The sequence below is a fragment of the Bufo gargarizans genome, chromosome 1 (assembly GCF_014858855.1).
Source record: "Bufo gargarizans isolate SCDJY-AF-19 chromosome 1, ASM1485885v1, whole genome shotgun sequence".
In the NCBI taxonomy this organism is placed as follows: domain Eukaryota; kingdom Metazoa; phylum Chordata; class Amphibia; order Anura; family Bufonidae; genus Bufo; species Bufo gargarizans.
Genome location: NC_058080.1, coordinates 67204304 through 67220919, shown reverse-complemented (window position 1 = coordinate 67220919; position 16616 = coordinate 67204304). Strand labels below are relative to the sequence as shown.

At 43.6% G+C, this 16616-nt stretch overlaps 1 protein-coding gene across 1 annotated transcript; it reads left to right on the top strand.

The window, feature by feature from the left end:
- The first annotated feature begins 1331 nt into the window (after positions 1 to 1331).
- Positions 1332 to 4426, top strand: LOC122928282 (protein S100-P-like). Its single transcript, XM_044281001.1, has 2 exons — positions 1332 to 1554; positions 4266 to 4426. The coding sequence occupies exons 1-2, from the start codon at positions 1417 to 1419 to the stop codon at positions 4404 to 4406; spliced, it is 279 nt and encodes a 92-aa protein (XP_044136936.1). The 5' UTR covers positions 1332 to 1416; the 3' UTR covers positions 4407 to 4426.
- Positions 4427 to 16616: the final 12190 nt, after the last annotated feature.

The following is a 16616-nucleotide window of genomic DNA, read 5'->3' as shown; positions in this document are numbered from 1 at the left end:
TTCGCAGGACCGGTGAGAAGCAGGGATCCCGACCCGGTGCTGCAGCTGCGCCTGCACCAGTGGCGTAGCTATAGGGGTGGGGGCGGAGCGGAAGCCGAGAGGAGAGGCCCTGTCGGCCCCTGTGTGACGCGCACTGTGCAGGGCAGCTGGGCAGGCGAAGTGAGGAGGGGCCGGGGGAGCGGCTTCAGTTGAGGTGCGACGCAGGACTCAGTCACGTACCTCACTGTGACCTCCTGCGGCGGATCTCGCGAGATGACGCGATGACGCGGCGCGGGAAGGCACAGTGAGCGAGGCATTGGTGACCGCCTGTACCAGGATGCCACAAGCTGTGAAGGAGAGAGAGGTAAGTATTAATTATTTCTCCTAAGCAGGTGCCTACTCCACCTTCCCCTCATCCTGACCCAATGTTTAGATTCTTTTAGCCAAACAAGAGTTATGGATGGGGTTGATGACAATATTTAAGGTGGCCACACACAGGGAAACACATCTATTTTGCCCACAGAGTAAGAGCAGCTTTTTTAAGCGGTACTCCACTATGTAATGGCCCCCTCTTTATTATTAATATAATGACCCCCTCTTTATTATTAATGTAATGGCCCCCTCTTTATTATTAATGTAATGGCCCCTCTTTATTATTAATGTAATGGCCCCTCTTTATTATTAATGTAATGGCCCCCTCTTTGTTATTAAAGTGGGGGCCATTATATTAATAATAAAGAGGGGGCCATTATATTAATAATAAAGAGGGGGCCATTACATTAATAAAAAAGAGGGGGCCATTATATTAATAATAAAGTGGGGGCCATTATATTAATAATAAAGTGGGGGCCATTACATTAAAAATAAAGAGTGGGCCATTATAATAATAACAAAGAGGGGGCCGTTACAGTAATAACAAAGAGGGGGCCATTACAGTAATAACAAAGAGGGGGCCGTTACAGTAATAACAAAGAGGGGGCCATTATATTAATAAAAAAGAGGGGGTCATTATATTAATAATAAAGAGGGGGCCATTATAATAATAATAAAGAGGGGGCCATTACAGTAATAACAAAGAGGGGGCCTAAGGCTTTTTAAAAGTTGAGTGGTATGTGTGTAGTGTATATATAGTGTATTTGTGTGTAGTGTATATATGGTGTATGTAAATATGTCGTGACTGTGTTGCATATATATGGTGTATGTAAATATGTGTCATGACTCGTGACGCGCTGCGTATCCACCGCTGAGTAGGGAACCTGTTGTTAAAAATTTGAATCCCACCCCTGGTTACACCCTATAGAATATTTACTTAATGAGAAATATTTGCCCTGAGCACAAAGCCACGATCTGTATATAAGCAGGAGCTCCGTCCCTTGTACTTCACTCTGCCTTTAGCAGCTGCCTGGAGAAGCCGAGAAGCTCAAATCCCATCCAAACATGAACAATCTGATAACCGCAATCAATCTCATCATCAATGTATTTGACCAATATGCCTCTACTGAGGGCAATAAAGACACTTTATCCAAAGGGGATTTGAAGACTATGATGGAGAAGGAACTGCCTGGACTCATGAGGGTAAGATGATGCCTTACATACAGTAGAAGTATACAGCTATCACACATTATCTATATTATACTATAGAAGATAATCGGTAAACGCAAAAATAGCAATTCCATAGTGACAGAATCTCTCCTGGCGGCTGCAGGATAGAAGGGGTAATGACTCAGGAAGGAACCCATCAACAGAATACAAATTGGAGTTTATAGCAGTCTATATACTATGACTGGCGGAGCATTCTACAACCTCATGTATAGGGTTCAGTATTAGGGTCGTATTACCGTACGTTTAAGCACCGTGCCGATCTATTATAAGTTACCTATAACCTGCTATATGCTGAAACTGTACCTCAGTGTCCAGCTAAAGGAAATATAGTGTTTTCTATTTATTTTAAAAAATTTTATTGTAAATTTTTGAATTTTAAAGCCACAGTTTGGAACCTTCTGCCATATAGAACTTTTCCAGTCACTTTTTGCATCCTTTAAAGGGATTATCCAATGAATACTGTATACTTTATAATAAAGCTAGAACCAGTCCTGTACCTCACGTGGATCCAGAGATCTCCTGCTGTGTGCGATTTGCAACATAGAAGCCGTTACATTGTTGCAAAAACTGCTGCAACGTATGGCAGCACCTTCGTAGTGCTCCCAACCAACCGATGAAAGAGCAAATGTCCTGATTTGATGCCAACTGTCCTGAATTTGGCAGAACTGTCCCTGATATTTAGACACAGTCCTGGCAAATTCCCACAGTCCCGGGATAAAAATGGGTGAGATTAACGAAAAGTTTGCCCATAAGTGGGTGCTCCCAGGTGGAGCCGGTGTATTCCCGGGGGCGTGGCTTACATGTCCCGATATTACCAACAGAATGGTTGGTAAGTATGGCCGATTAATGTGTTTATAGACAATAGGTGCTTGTTCTGTCTGGGCAGTCGAAGAGGACCCTCAGTGCCACCAGGCAGTAGTGCTAATCACTAAGCCTCAGAGCTTTCTACTAAACTAGAACAGTTCCCATAGAACAAGGAAACATTTCCCAAACCCCTTTCTTTTGTAAAGTTCTGATATGTTCCCTTCTTGGGGATCTGTTCCTGTTTTTAGTGGAAAAAACTGAGCAGAGAACAAGCTGGTCCAAGGCTACTGAGAATTAAATAATGTGAGAAAAGAAGAAATGAATCGCACATACACTGCTAATGCTATGATCTCATCCCTGCGTTCCTGCAGGAGACAGCACTGAATAGCGCATGTGAACCACCTCCAAGCTACATGCTAAATGAGGCTTTTGTGTACATTTTGATCAAAAGGCAATAAGCCCACTCACCACGCCAAGGTTGCCTCTATGAGTGGGTCCTAACCTAAAATTGGTGCAGCGCTGCACGGCGACCACCAGCGCTGTGGCGCCAACCCGGCCGGCGGCGGGACCCAGTGGCCAAACAGCACCCCTGCTGCCTGACCATGCCATACCTAGCTCTGGGCCCCACCAACCAGCCAGAAAAACAGCACAGTGGCCCCCGTGCAGCACCGCACCATGTGAACAGTTGTCAAAGCTCACCTGCTCTGAAGCTCACAGGAACTCCAACTGAGAGCACGATAGGCTAATTTAACCCCTACTACAGAATACTGGCTAATTAAAATCACCTGGCTAGTGGAAGGAGTGCAGATCCAGGGACAGAATTCTATGCATTAAATAATGTGAGAAAAGAAGAAATGAATCGCACATCCACTGCTAATGCTATGATCTCATCTCTGCATTCCTGCAGGAGACAGCACTGAATAGTGCATGTGTACTACCTCCATGCTACATGCTAAATGAGGCATTTGTGTACTTTTCTCTCATTATTTAATACATAGAATTCAAGGCTACTGAGAACTGAGTCCTACAAAGGCAGCCTTTGTTTAGCAGCATTTCCTCAAATATATATAAGATTTCAACTTTGCTGTAGAATTTTATTTTATTTTTTTAAATGGTATATTTCTTTTAAAGAGGTTTACCAAGCGCCAGATATTGATGATCTATTCTCAGAATAGGTTAATAATATTTGATGGGTGGGGGTCTGACACCCTGCACCTCCACCAATCAGCTGTTCCCTGCAGCCTCAGGTGCTGGAACTAGCGCTTGAATGGAGCAGGAAGTAGAGAGCTCCGTTCAAAGTGTAGTGGCCATGTCGGGTTACTGCAACCCATCTTCCATTGAAGTGAAACTGAGCTGCAGTAACCCAGCACAAACACTACACTTTGAACAGAGCTGTCTGCTTCCTGCAAGTCATAAACATTTTAGTCCATACTGGCAGTTATACTTGTTCATACTGGTCATATGTGTTCAATTAAACCGGGAAATGGACAAAAAAAAATTCTGGGAAATTTTCTAGAAAAAAGATGTTTTGTCCATGAACAATCTTTCTTACAAAAGATCTTTCATCTAAGTATCAGACGAAAATTTCAAACATGGTTGACTTCTTTCAGATAATGATGGTCTCACTTCGGTCAATTAAAAGAATAGTTTGTTGTTAAATTTCACCAGATGATCATTTTGGTTGAAATTGTCGGATTTTTGGAGTCTAATGCTGGTGGCATGTAGCGTAAGGGGAATTTTCTAAATTTCTAATTTTCGCATTTTAAGGTCTTTGTTATGTAAATGTCCATGTTTATCGGTTCCTTCTTGACTATTTCAATTGTACAAAGAACCAAGGAGCTTCTCTGATTCTAATTAATTTTCTATATTTTTTGGTCTAGAATGCGAAAGGTAAAGATGAGCGGGGCCAGCTTCTAAAGGACCTGGATGAAAATAGAGACTCTGTAGTGGATTTGGAGGAATTTTTAAGACTAGTTGCTAAGACCCTTGTTAAGCCACGAAAGATTTCAATAAACGTCTAAAAAATAATTATTTCAATCAATCTGGCTTTGAATAAAAGTTCAGTATATTCCATTTGTTTCTTTTTTTTTGTAGGGTTATGAACAGGTTGATATGGACATATATGATACATGATGGTTTAGAATGGGTGTGGATTAAAGTGTATCTGTCACCATGGTCAACTCTACTAAGCCTAGAACTGACTATTATTATTTATATGCAAAAGAGATGCTTGGGGCACTGAGGGATTGGCCTAGCCCCTCGGAGGACCATTTCTAATTCTTCCTCTCCCCATTGCCACACTCTCTCAGTAAGATTAAGAGGGCCAGTCACCCTCACCAGTTAAGTGCCTGACCTCAAAATTTCGTGCATGCGCTGAGGGCAATTCTCAGAGTAAAAATCTCAGAGCAGTTCAATTCTCAGAGTGGTCCCACTAGTACTGCCGCTGGCGCATGCGCAAGATTTTGGGACCAAGCTTCAGAGAGGTGACGCTGCTTAGCCTTGTAATTCTCACTTGGAGGGGGATAAAAAAGGGGAGAGGCAGAGGTGACGTGGTGCTCTGAGGGCTCATTTGCAGATGAATAAAAATAATAATTTCCCTGCAGTGGTAATACCAATTGCAACAAGATATGGCTCATTGCATTCAACATGATCAACCCTACTAGGAAGCTGTTTATAGGGTTGATCATTTTAAAGGAGTTCTCTGGTCCTCTTACGGATATTGATGGTCACTCTTCAGGATTAGGCATCAAGATTAGATTGGGGGGGGGGGGGGGGGGCGACACACAAACCCTGCAACCCAACCAATCATCTATTTGTCATTTACCAGTCAGCACCATTCACTGTGGGTAGTGGATGGAGCTATTTATTTAGCTATTGAATTGAATTGGATCAGTGCAGCATTAACCATTCCACAATGGACAAAGCTGTTGTTCTCTGGAGCTGGACCTACAGTACTGCAGAACCGCTGATCGGCTGGTATTCAGAGTGTCAGACCACCACCAATCAGATATTGATGACCTATCCTGATAATATTCAATATTCCTGAAGGCCAAGGATAATTTTGTGGTTAACATTAGACATAGTTATATAATTATGTGGTTTAAAATAGTGAAGTGTTTAATGTGGGCCCAGGGCAAATTAGTTTACTAATGCATTTCATCTAAATCAGGGATGGCAAACTGCGGCTCTCCAGCTGTTGCAAAACTACAAATCTCAGCATGCCCAGTCTGCCTACAGCTATCAGCCTACAGCAGGGCATGATGGGATAACTACACGTTGCCACCAGCAACAAGTCTGCACAGCAACCGCGTCACGGTCAAACAACAATATGACTGTGACAGACCTACGAACTGCTAAAACCTGTGATCAGTTGTTATGGCAACCTGGCGTAGGACCTGGAAGCTTCTATTGGCTAATAAGGGACATGTGACCGTGTAAATGGCAGTTCGGATTTAAGTGAAAGGCTTGCTGGCTTCTAATGGCTAATGCAGGTAATTTTTGGGGAATATCTCAGGAACGGTACGTCCTAGAGAGCTGAGTCTAGAAACCGGTCTAAAACCTTCCTGGACAACTGATGTACCTGTGTGCCAAATTTGGTGAAGATCAATCCAGTCGTTTGGTCACGCATAAAGAACAGACAGACAGACAGAAACTCAATTTTATATATATAAGAGATAACTTTTACTGGTTTTCTTTAAAACCCCACATTATTAACTAATATTCCCTATAAATATACAACTGTATCAATATTCCAATAAGAGTTATTATTAGTGTCAGAAAACTTTGGTGGGGCATGGGTATAATCTCTGCCCAGCCCATCATTACTCACGATTTCACCTTCTTCAATCTTCCTGCACCAGTAGTGGTTCGTGATTAAAACAATATTCATAATGTTCATAGGATTCCTCTCATTCCATCCGAAATCCCATGAACCGACCTCATAAGAACCATCTGTTCAGTGGTGAACCAGATGTCTGAGTGCCGGCCCTACAAGCACGAATCAAGGGACACTAGACTTAGCTGGATTGAGCAAATAATGGCTTGATAGCAACTGCTCATCAACTGCAGAGGGCTGGGATGCCACAGACCTCAGCTGCAGTGTGGGCGCAATACAAGTCGCATGCATGAAGCATGAGTTTGTCCCCACTCTCTCTGGAGCGTGATAATTCCCTTGTCATTAAACCATCTGACAAGGGAAGTAACATTGTTGTAATGAATTGTGAACAGTATAAGGCCATGTGCCTCAGCATTCTTAGTGACAATTCATGTTATCGTGTGCTAGAGACAAATCCAATTGAAATATTCAGGAAAAAATTGAAGAGTCTTCTGGATGTAGCACAGGATCATGACCTGATCAGTCGGACGGAGTTTGATTTTTTGTTCCCCAAACATCCCCAGATCCCTTGTTTTTACGGATTGCCCAAGGTACACAAGGGGCTTTCACCATTAAAGGGACGTCTTATCGTCTCTGGGACTGGGATTCTGACACATCCAATCAGTACATACGTGGATAGGATTCTGCGACCGTTTGCGGTGGCCCTATCCTCCTATGAACGTGATTCTATGGATGTGATCAAAAAATTGGAGGGGATCCATATTGGTGAGAACGTCATGCTGGCCAGTCTGGATGTGGAGGCCCTTTACAGCTCCATACCTCACGAAAAAGGGTGTGGAGTTGTGGCCTCATTTTTAAACCAACGTGGCGTCCATTGTTGGCAGCATAACGAATTTGTTCTTGAACTGATGAAATTCATTATTGAACACAACTTTTTTATTTTTGATCACCGTATGTACCACCAGCTCAGGGGAGTGGCGATGGGGAGCCCATGTGCCCCCACCTTCGCTAATCTCTACCTGGGCTGGTGGGAACGGGAAGTTGTATTCGCTGACAACAACCAGAGATGGGCGGACCACATTAATTTGTGGTTACGTTACATCGATGATGTGCTGATTTTGTGGTCAGGAAGTGTAGATGATTTTAATAGCTTTGTTACGGACCTGAATTATAACACGATGGGACTTTTCTTTACATCAGAGATCCAGGAATCACAAATCACGTTCCTTGATGTGACTATCTTCAGGGACACGAATGGCAACATTGGTACACAGCTATTTCGTAAGGAGACTGCCACGAATAGTCTCCTTAGGTGGGACAGTTGCCATCCGTTGCCCCTGAAGAGGGGAACTCCTAAAAGCCAATACCTTCGGGTAAGGCGCAATTGTTCCAGTATGGCAGATTTTAGAATGGCGTCAAATGACTTACAGACCAGATTTAGAAGCAGGGGGTACCCGCAACATGTGTTAGCTAAGGCTTACCAACACTCGCTGGCCTTGAATCGGGATACCTTGCTCACATCTAAATCAGGACCATCTGAATCAGAACAACTGCGCATTGTGGCCACTTATGATGAAGCAAATAATACAGTAAGAGAGTTACTGACGACCTACTGGGGGATTTTAAAATCGGACCCCGATATTGGACATATGGTAGGCGATACACCTCTTATAACGTATAGACGTGGACGCAATTTGAGAGATCGTCTGGTCCACAGCTTCTTTCAGGCCCCTACCACTACCACTTGGTTGAGTACCAACCTCAAAGGGACCTTCCGTTGTGGAGGGTGCGTGGCGTGTCCCGCCATCCAGTTAGGCTCTGCATTTAATTGCAGTGTCACTGAGCGGACATTTACCATCAGATCCTTTGTCAATTGCAAGACGAGGGGGTTGGTATATTTGGCAACTTGTACTTGTGGAAAACAGTATGTGGGCAAAACCACTAGGGAATTCCGCAGAAGAATCGCAGAACATCTTAATGACATCTGCAAATGTGCCGATACTCCCATTGCGAGACACATATCCACTTTACATGGTGGTAATGCGGATGTGATTAAATTTCAGGCTGTCGAGATGGTGAGAAGATCCCCAAGAGGAGGTGACTTTGATAGGCGACTAGTACAAAAAGAGACACAGTGGATCTACCGCTTGCATGCACTCCAACCTCAGGGACTGAATGAGTACAACTCTTTTGCTTGTTTTCTCTGAATCCCTGCACATATGGTTTCTTTTAAATTACCATATGCAGTGCAACGGGTGGAATATTAGGGCATGATTTTTCATGATTCTTCTTGATCCCTGTACTCTAATAATATGGACTAAATGAACGCAGCTCTTTTGTCTGTTGTCATTTGGCCACTAAATTTGCGGCTCCCTTTAGCTTTTGTTATGGATTAGAAGGGGTGTACCCATAAATTGTGGCATGATCCCTTTTTACCTGGCTGCCACTTTATACTGGACACCCGATCCTTTGTAGGCATTAAGGGGTTCCTGTGAATATTCGCCAAGTCGCCACAAGCACCACCTGTAATAGGAGATGTGACAGGGCTCTCCCCCGTCCCTGCCGCGTCATCTTATTTGCAATCAATACTGTTATTAATACACTGGACCATATACCATCATATAATCTTCACCCTGGTTCCTCCAATACCACAGTGCCGGTTAATGTACAGTCGCCGTTTTTGTCACTTCTATATCCAGCATACGAATGTCGGTTTATACGGGCAGATGTTTATCAATAGATTAGCTCATTAAATTTAGTCCAGGGCACACCAAGCTGGTTTTTGAGCAGAGCACCTTGTCAGTATCACGGTGCACACTTCTGGCTCAGTTTATCCATCACGGCCGGCTGGCCTAGTGGTGCAGCCTCTAGTAACGCACCAGTAGTGGACTTTCTAGTGACCCTATCCACATTTGAGCGGTACCGCGCCATGCTGTTTCATGCCCCATCTTGATCCGACTCATACTTGTGGTTAGGTGGTGTTCTAGAATTTTAATATAGGTTGTGGGTTTCCCCTCCCCTTCCCCCTTCTTTTTGTGAAACAATAAAGTATTAGTTTTATCTAATTTTCATAGCGTTCCTTACGACAGTGATATAATTTTGATGGTGGAACGTACACCTAACACCAGATACTTGTCAGTGATTGGAAGTTATGTTTCCACATGCTAACACGTGCATAGATATACGGTATAGAGGTATATAAATCACAGACGGACCTGACATACCAGATTATATAGATATAGTGGAAGACAGGGACAGGGGTGTACGGAATACCAAAAATTAGGATATTGGTGAATAGTTCCTTATATTGTACCTCCGTCCATCATATTGTGCATAATTGATGACTTAGATGAAGCTGTGAATTTCATATTCCCTATTTAGTCCCTTTGGTTCCAGACTATCAAGCGTGTGGCTCCAGTATGCTTCCCTCATTTTTAACAATTTGATTCTATCACCTCCCCTCCGACTCGGTGTCACCTGTTCAATCACTTGATATTTTAGTTGTGATAGATTGTGACCTGCTGACTTAAAGTGTGCTGGTACTGGAAGTAGTAGATTCTGTTGTCTGATGTTTGATTTATGCTAGCACAGACGATCACGTATCTTTTGGGTTGTCTCTCCTACGTATATCTTACCACAGGGACATTTTAATAGATATACCACGAAATTGGTTTCACACGTAAAGAAGCCACGGATGGGAAAGCTTCTACCTGACTGAGGGTGATAGAATTGAGGTCCTTTTAATACATTTGAGCACTGGAGGCAATGTATACATGGAAATGTTCCTGTCTTAGGTTTCTGCGTGAATGTCTGTCTCAGGGTGGTCTTAGAGGGGCCTATGTCAGCCTTCACAATTAGGTCCCGTAGATTCTTGGGACGGCGCGTGCAAGATAATATAGGGTTTTTAAACTCGGCAATATCAGGTTAGGCCTTTTGTAGAAGGGGCCAGTGATTCCTAATGCTATTAATTATCTTATTGGCACTTGGGTGAAAGGTATGAACAAAGGGTATCCTATTAGTTACTCCTGTCTGTTTGTCTGATATAGGTTTAACTGTTTCTTGAAGAATGTGTTGTTGATATCCTCGCGCTAGAAATCGCTGTTTCATTTCCGTTATTCTGGTTTGTTGAAGTGGGACTGTTTTAACTATGCGGCGTATCCGTTCAAATTGAGAATGTGGGAGTGACTTTTTAGTATTGGAAGAATGAAAACTGGAGAAGTGCAGCAGGCTGTTACGATCTGTAGATCGGTAGGTAATTTAGTGACCATAGTGTCTAGGAAATTGATTGAGTCAGAATGGTAGTGAATGGTAAACTGTAGTTCTGGGTAGATGGAAATGAGGAATGTATGGAATTCAAGCAAGGAGTCCAATGAGTCACTGACCGTCTGCAGGCTCTTTCCTCACTATCTCCAGAGTGTGAAAAACAAGTTGAATCAGCAAGCGTATCCAAACACATCTGTATCTAATCCTATCCTGTGTGATACAGCCTGCTGAGCTGTGTATCTAATCCCATCACTGACAGTCCATAGGATCTTCCCTCACTATCTCGAGGGTGTGCACACGACCGTATCCATTTTGTGATCCACATTTTTTGCAGTCTCATTGAGTTCCAGGAATTTGAGGTCTTCATTTTGAGGACCAGAATAGGATATGTTCTGTCTTTACTGGAACTGACATACAGGTGTAAAAAACACACTGATGACGTCCCTGTGCTTTCCACATCCATATGTCAGTTCTGTGAAAGATAGAACATGTCCTATTCTGGTCCTCATAATGCAGATCTAAAACCCATAGAACTCAATGGGACTGCAAAAAAATGTGAATCGCACACGGACAGTAACCTTATATAGTGGATCCACCACTTGCAGACTGCAAAACAGATACAGTTCTGTGAACGAGCCCTATTACTTATACTCAGTGCTCATAACAGTGACATCCACAGTCCCCTCATAACAGTGACATCCACAGTCCCCTCATAACAGTGACATCCACAGTGCCCCCATAACAGTGACGTCCACAGTGCCCCCATAACAGTGACGTCCACATTGCTCCCATAACAGTGACAGTAACAGTGCCCCCATAACAGTGACAGTAACAGTGCCCCCATAACAGTGACAGTAACAGTGCCTACATAACAGTGACATCCTCAGTGCCCTCCATAACAGTGACATCCACAGTGCCCCATAACAGTGGCATCCACAGTGTGTCCATAACAGTGACATCCACGGTGCCCCATAACAGTGCCATTGTCACAACCAGACAGCTGAGAAGCTCTGACAGAAGCCTTTCAGAACCTCCTCCTTGAGTTTCTTTGTTGCGATGTTCAGTTCCTCATCTCGTTAGCCTCTCTCAGCTGTCATATGGTTGGACTGATTGCATCCCTTTAAATTCTGCCCCATAATGCATTACTGGGCGGCTTATACTACTTCCTGGAGTGTGTGTGCATGCTGATCTTGTTTTCCAGTCTACTACAAAGTTAAGTGCTGAACATTTATCTGTTATTTTCTGTTTGCTGGATCCCAGGTGACCCTGACTCCCTCCGTGTCTGGTGTAGGGAGCAGGTGGTCGTGTCCCCTCACTATTGTAGGGTGTTCAGGGGTTATATAGTCGAGGTACGTGGATATGCAACCATCCACCTCTGGGATCGTTGCATAGGCTGAGCAGCCAGGGAAAGTCTCAGTTCTTGTGCAGGGGTCTCCCTTATGGTTCCTTAGCTTTGGATCCAGTGAGTCATATATGCATGTTGCTTTGTCTTGTTTCCTGTACACCGTCCGTGACAGCCATCCAGTGCCCCTAGTGCCATCCAATGCCCCCTATTTGACATCCAGTGCCCACTTGTGCCATCTAGTGCTCCTAGTACCATCCAGTACCCCCACTATGCCATGTTGTGCCCCTTTTTTGCCATCAATTGCCCCCCTTATGCCATCTATTGCCCCCCTTGTGCCATCCAGTTCCCCCATTGTGCCATCCATTACCCCCTTGTGCCATCAATTTCGCCTATGTGTCATCCACTGTGCCCCAATGAAATCCAGTGCCCCCATGTGCCATCCTCATTGCCCCAGAGTGCAATGCACAATTCCACAGTGCCGCTAAGGGACATGTGACCCTGTGTATGGCAGTTGGGATATGAAGAGAAAGACTTGCAGGCTTGTATTGGAACGGTAAGTCCTAGAGAGCTGTGACCCCCACAAGATTTCTTTCCAGGTAGCAAGGGATGTATATACCAGGTTTCGTTGAAATTGATGGTTGTGTTTTTGAGTGATCATACATATACACATATATATGTCCTTTTTTTTATATATAGACTAGTAGAAGGACCCTGCTTTGCACAGGTAGATTTCATCTATTTCATTTAATGTTTGTGTGTGTCGTTAAAAGATATCGACAGTATCCACAAAAACAGTGACATCTACAGTACACCGCCCTTCAACAGTGATCTCTACAGCGGCCTGTACCATTAACAGTAATATTTACAGAACCCGCCCCCTTAACAGTGATCTCTACAGAGCTCTGTTCCCTTAAAATGTGACCTCCACAACACCCGCCCCCTTAACAGTGACCTATACAGCACCCTGCCCCACCATAGCGGGCCGCCCCATTAACGGTGACCGTTATAGTTTCCTTTCCCCTTAACAGAGACCTCCACCATGTCCGCCACTTTAACAGTGACCTTCACAGCATCCCGCCCCCTTACCAGTGACCTCCACAGCAGCCTGCCCCTTTAACAGAAACCTGGACAGCATCCCGCCCCTTAACAGTGACCTCCACAGTGGCCACCCCTTCATTAGCGACCTCCACAGTACCCCATTTCCTTAACAGTGATTACCACAACACCCCATCCCCTTAACAGTGACCTCTACAGCACCCCGCCCCTTAACACTGACCACCATAGCGGACCGTCCCCTTAACTGTGACCTCCACAGCAGCCTGCCCCTAGGGTGGCCAGAGGTCCGGTTTTAAACAGGACAGTCCAGCTTTTAGACTCCCTGTCCTCCGTTCGCCGCAGGACCTGGACGGACACAGGGATGTTCTTTTTAACAGCTCACTCTCAGACAGCAGTACTGTGTGAGCGTGAGCTGAAGGGAGAAAGTCATCCTCCCTCTCACCCCTGCAGCTGACAGAAGTAGATTTTTACCTTAATTTGTTTAAACCCCGTCGGCTGTGGAGTGGGAGGGGGCGTGGCTTAGTGGGTCCTGGGGGCGGGGTTTTTAAGTCTGTCTTTTGAGGGTGGCTTGAATGGCACCCTACCTGCCCCTGAACTGTGACCTCCACAGCACTCCACTCCCTTAACAGTGTCATGCATAGCGCCCTGACCCTTTAAATCTGACCTGCAGCAGTGAAAAAAATGGCTGGGTTGTTATGGAAACCTAGAGTAAAACTGTGTGTATGTGGAGACTAAGGGCCTGCAAGCTTCTATTGGCTGATAAAGGACATGTGACCGTTTGTATGGCAGTTGGGATATGAATAGAAAGACTTGCAGGATTTTTAGCACAGGGCAAATTTTTGTTTTTGAAGCCCTTCAGTCTCAGATGCCGTCTGATGGTTATGGGGCTGCAGTCAGCACCAGTAAGGGCCTTAATTTGGGTCGAGGATCGTCCAGTATCTTGATGGACAACCAATTGGATCCTCTGGCTCAGTGCTGATGACATTTTTTTGGGTCTTCCACTTGACTTTTTTGTTCTATAACCCTCAGGATCATTTAAGAAATTCCAAATGACTGTCTTACTGCGTCCCACCTCAGTAGTGATGGCGCGCTGTGAGACACCCTGATTATGTAGTTCAACAACCCGACCACATTCAAAAAGAGAGAGTTTTTTGGTCTTTTCCATCAGAACGTGTGACTACCTGACAGAAAATGACAATGAATCCACATCTTTTGGGATTTGGCCTTTTAAAGGCATGTGGTCCTAAAATTTGGATCAGCTGAAAAACAGCCTGTTTCAGTTTAATCGTTAATTTCAAAAAAATTTCAATTTTTTTTTGTCTCACTCTCATTTCTTCTTGTTGCATGTTGAAGCTCTACTTGGAACCTTGTTAAGATCCAACAATGTAAAATATGATTTTTTGCCATTTTTCAAGTGGTCTTAAACCAGGACTGTACATATATACTTCCTTATTTATATGTATAGATTACACACAGATTCATCCATTTCAAGCACTTATTTCTTTTAATGTGGATGATTGCTGCTTACAGCTAATGAAAACTCCAAAGTCAGCAGAGTGCTGTATACAAGCATATTAACCTCTTAAGGGCTCAAGCACATGAACATATTTTCTTTCCGTGTCCGTTCAATTTGTTTTGCGGACCGTATGCAGAACCATTCACTTTAATAGGTCAACAAAAAAAAGTAAGTTACTCTGTGTGCATTCAGTTTTACATATGTCTGTATTTCCGTTCCGCAAAAAGATAGAACATGTCCTGTTATTGTCTGCATTACGGACAAGGATAGTACTGGGAAAGATAAAAAAAAGCTATTTTTACATTATTTTGTAAAATTTATTTACAGCGTTTACTGTGTGGTAAAAATAACATCATTTTATTATGTGGCTCCATATATTGATGATGTCACATTTCTATATATTTTTCTGCTGTGCCGCCCTTCTTTTTACATTTATCTATATTGAATCGATTGGAGCGGGCACGCTTTTCTTCCTTTTTTTCTGTCTTTTGTAATATGACTACTCCAAAAAAAAAAATGTCCTACTGGGGAAATGTTTTCACCGGATATTTTTTCGTATTCATGTGATGAGGCTGATAGAATTCTGAATGCCTTGAAAGGGGATGCTGTTTTTTTATCCACACCTAGTATTTTGGACACAAAGTGACTAAACGTATTATTGCTTTAGAATTACATCTTACCATGCTTAGTGAATACTACAAAGTTCAGCACATACCGAGAGGGATGTGCACACATTCACAACTAACAATGTACATGCATGATAATGACTTCCGCTTGAAATATGAACTTATTGCAAACAAGTTTTCACTTGATCTCATACTACTTAATATGGAGTTCTGATGTCTACACAGGGAAAAAGAGACACGTTGGAAGCTACTTTGACTTCATTGTTATCTGTGGAAGAATATCAGGACTTGACATCTAAATCCAAACCATTTTATGAGAAAATTGAAAAAGATATTCAGAACACTAAATGTACTAAATGGCAACGGGATGCTATTGATTATAATAATGGGACTGCTTATAACTGGAAACTGAATAACTCACAATCTCCCCCATTAAATTCTAGGATTGACAAAAAATCATCATCAAGGAAACCTACATTAGATGAACCGGCTAATGATCTTTTTTTTAGACAATCCCTCCATTCAGGTACAAAAAAGCCAACCAGACATGGGGGACGCAGGAGACACAGATGCCAAAAGAACCAAGAGCAAGAAACCACAGCGAAGGAAGAATCAGTAGAGACCAATACGTAATTAACATTTACTCGCATGTTTTATCTCCCGTACAACTTAATGTATTAAGAAAGGGCCTGAGTTTTTGTCCCAATGTACATACGGATTGGTTACAGGTAGATGCTGACCTGTACCAATTCTTTCGACGACTTAAGCTCAAAGCCTGGTTCTTTATGCATCCCAAGGGTTGGGAGAATTTGAGGACTTCTGAATTGTGTCTATCGGACTATGACTTATTTAACAAAAGTGACTTTACTCCTCCAGTCTCTTCACCTGCTATTGAGTTTTTTTTTTTGTTGAATCTGTGTTACGAGATGTACACGCTTTGAAAGCCACATCCGAAAAACTGTTTCGCCATCCCAACATGTCTTTGTTGGAGTGGCAGGCGTTAGTTGAACTTGCCAATGACTGCGACATCACCATCAAGACTGCGGATAAGGGGGCGGAGCTAGCCACGTCAGGAGATAGCCGCTTGACCCAAGAGCTCCTCACAGCAGCACTTAAACAAAGCTGATATACGGGTTCCCATTCCGCTCCACTATGGGGAAACTTACTAAAGATAAGTCTAAGGAGACCCATGTAACTCCAAGACACTCCAGAGGACAATCTGACTTTGACAAATACCTAAAGAAGCAGGCAGATCCAAGATGGTGCAGGAAGCCGCTGCTGCTCTGAATTACACAGAAGACTCTGATGACGAAGGTTCCTGCTCCATGTCTGAGACACACAGCAAGCAAGGCTCAATACCTATCACTAGAGCCTTCCTCAGGGAGTCAATGGCCCTCGCTTTTGAACCTGTCCTGAAAGAACTTTCAGCTATAAAGACAGAAATTAAACAGACGGGGCACAGAGTAGCAGCCCTAGAGGACGCGCACGCTGCGCTAAACAAACATAGCTGTGCACTACAGACCAATGTTGAAGAGGTCCGTGAACAGATAAACATGGCTTTCCTGCACCTGGAGGACCAGGAGAACAGGA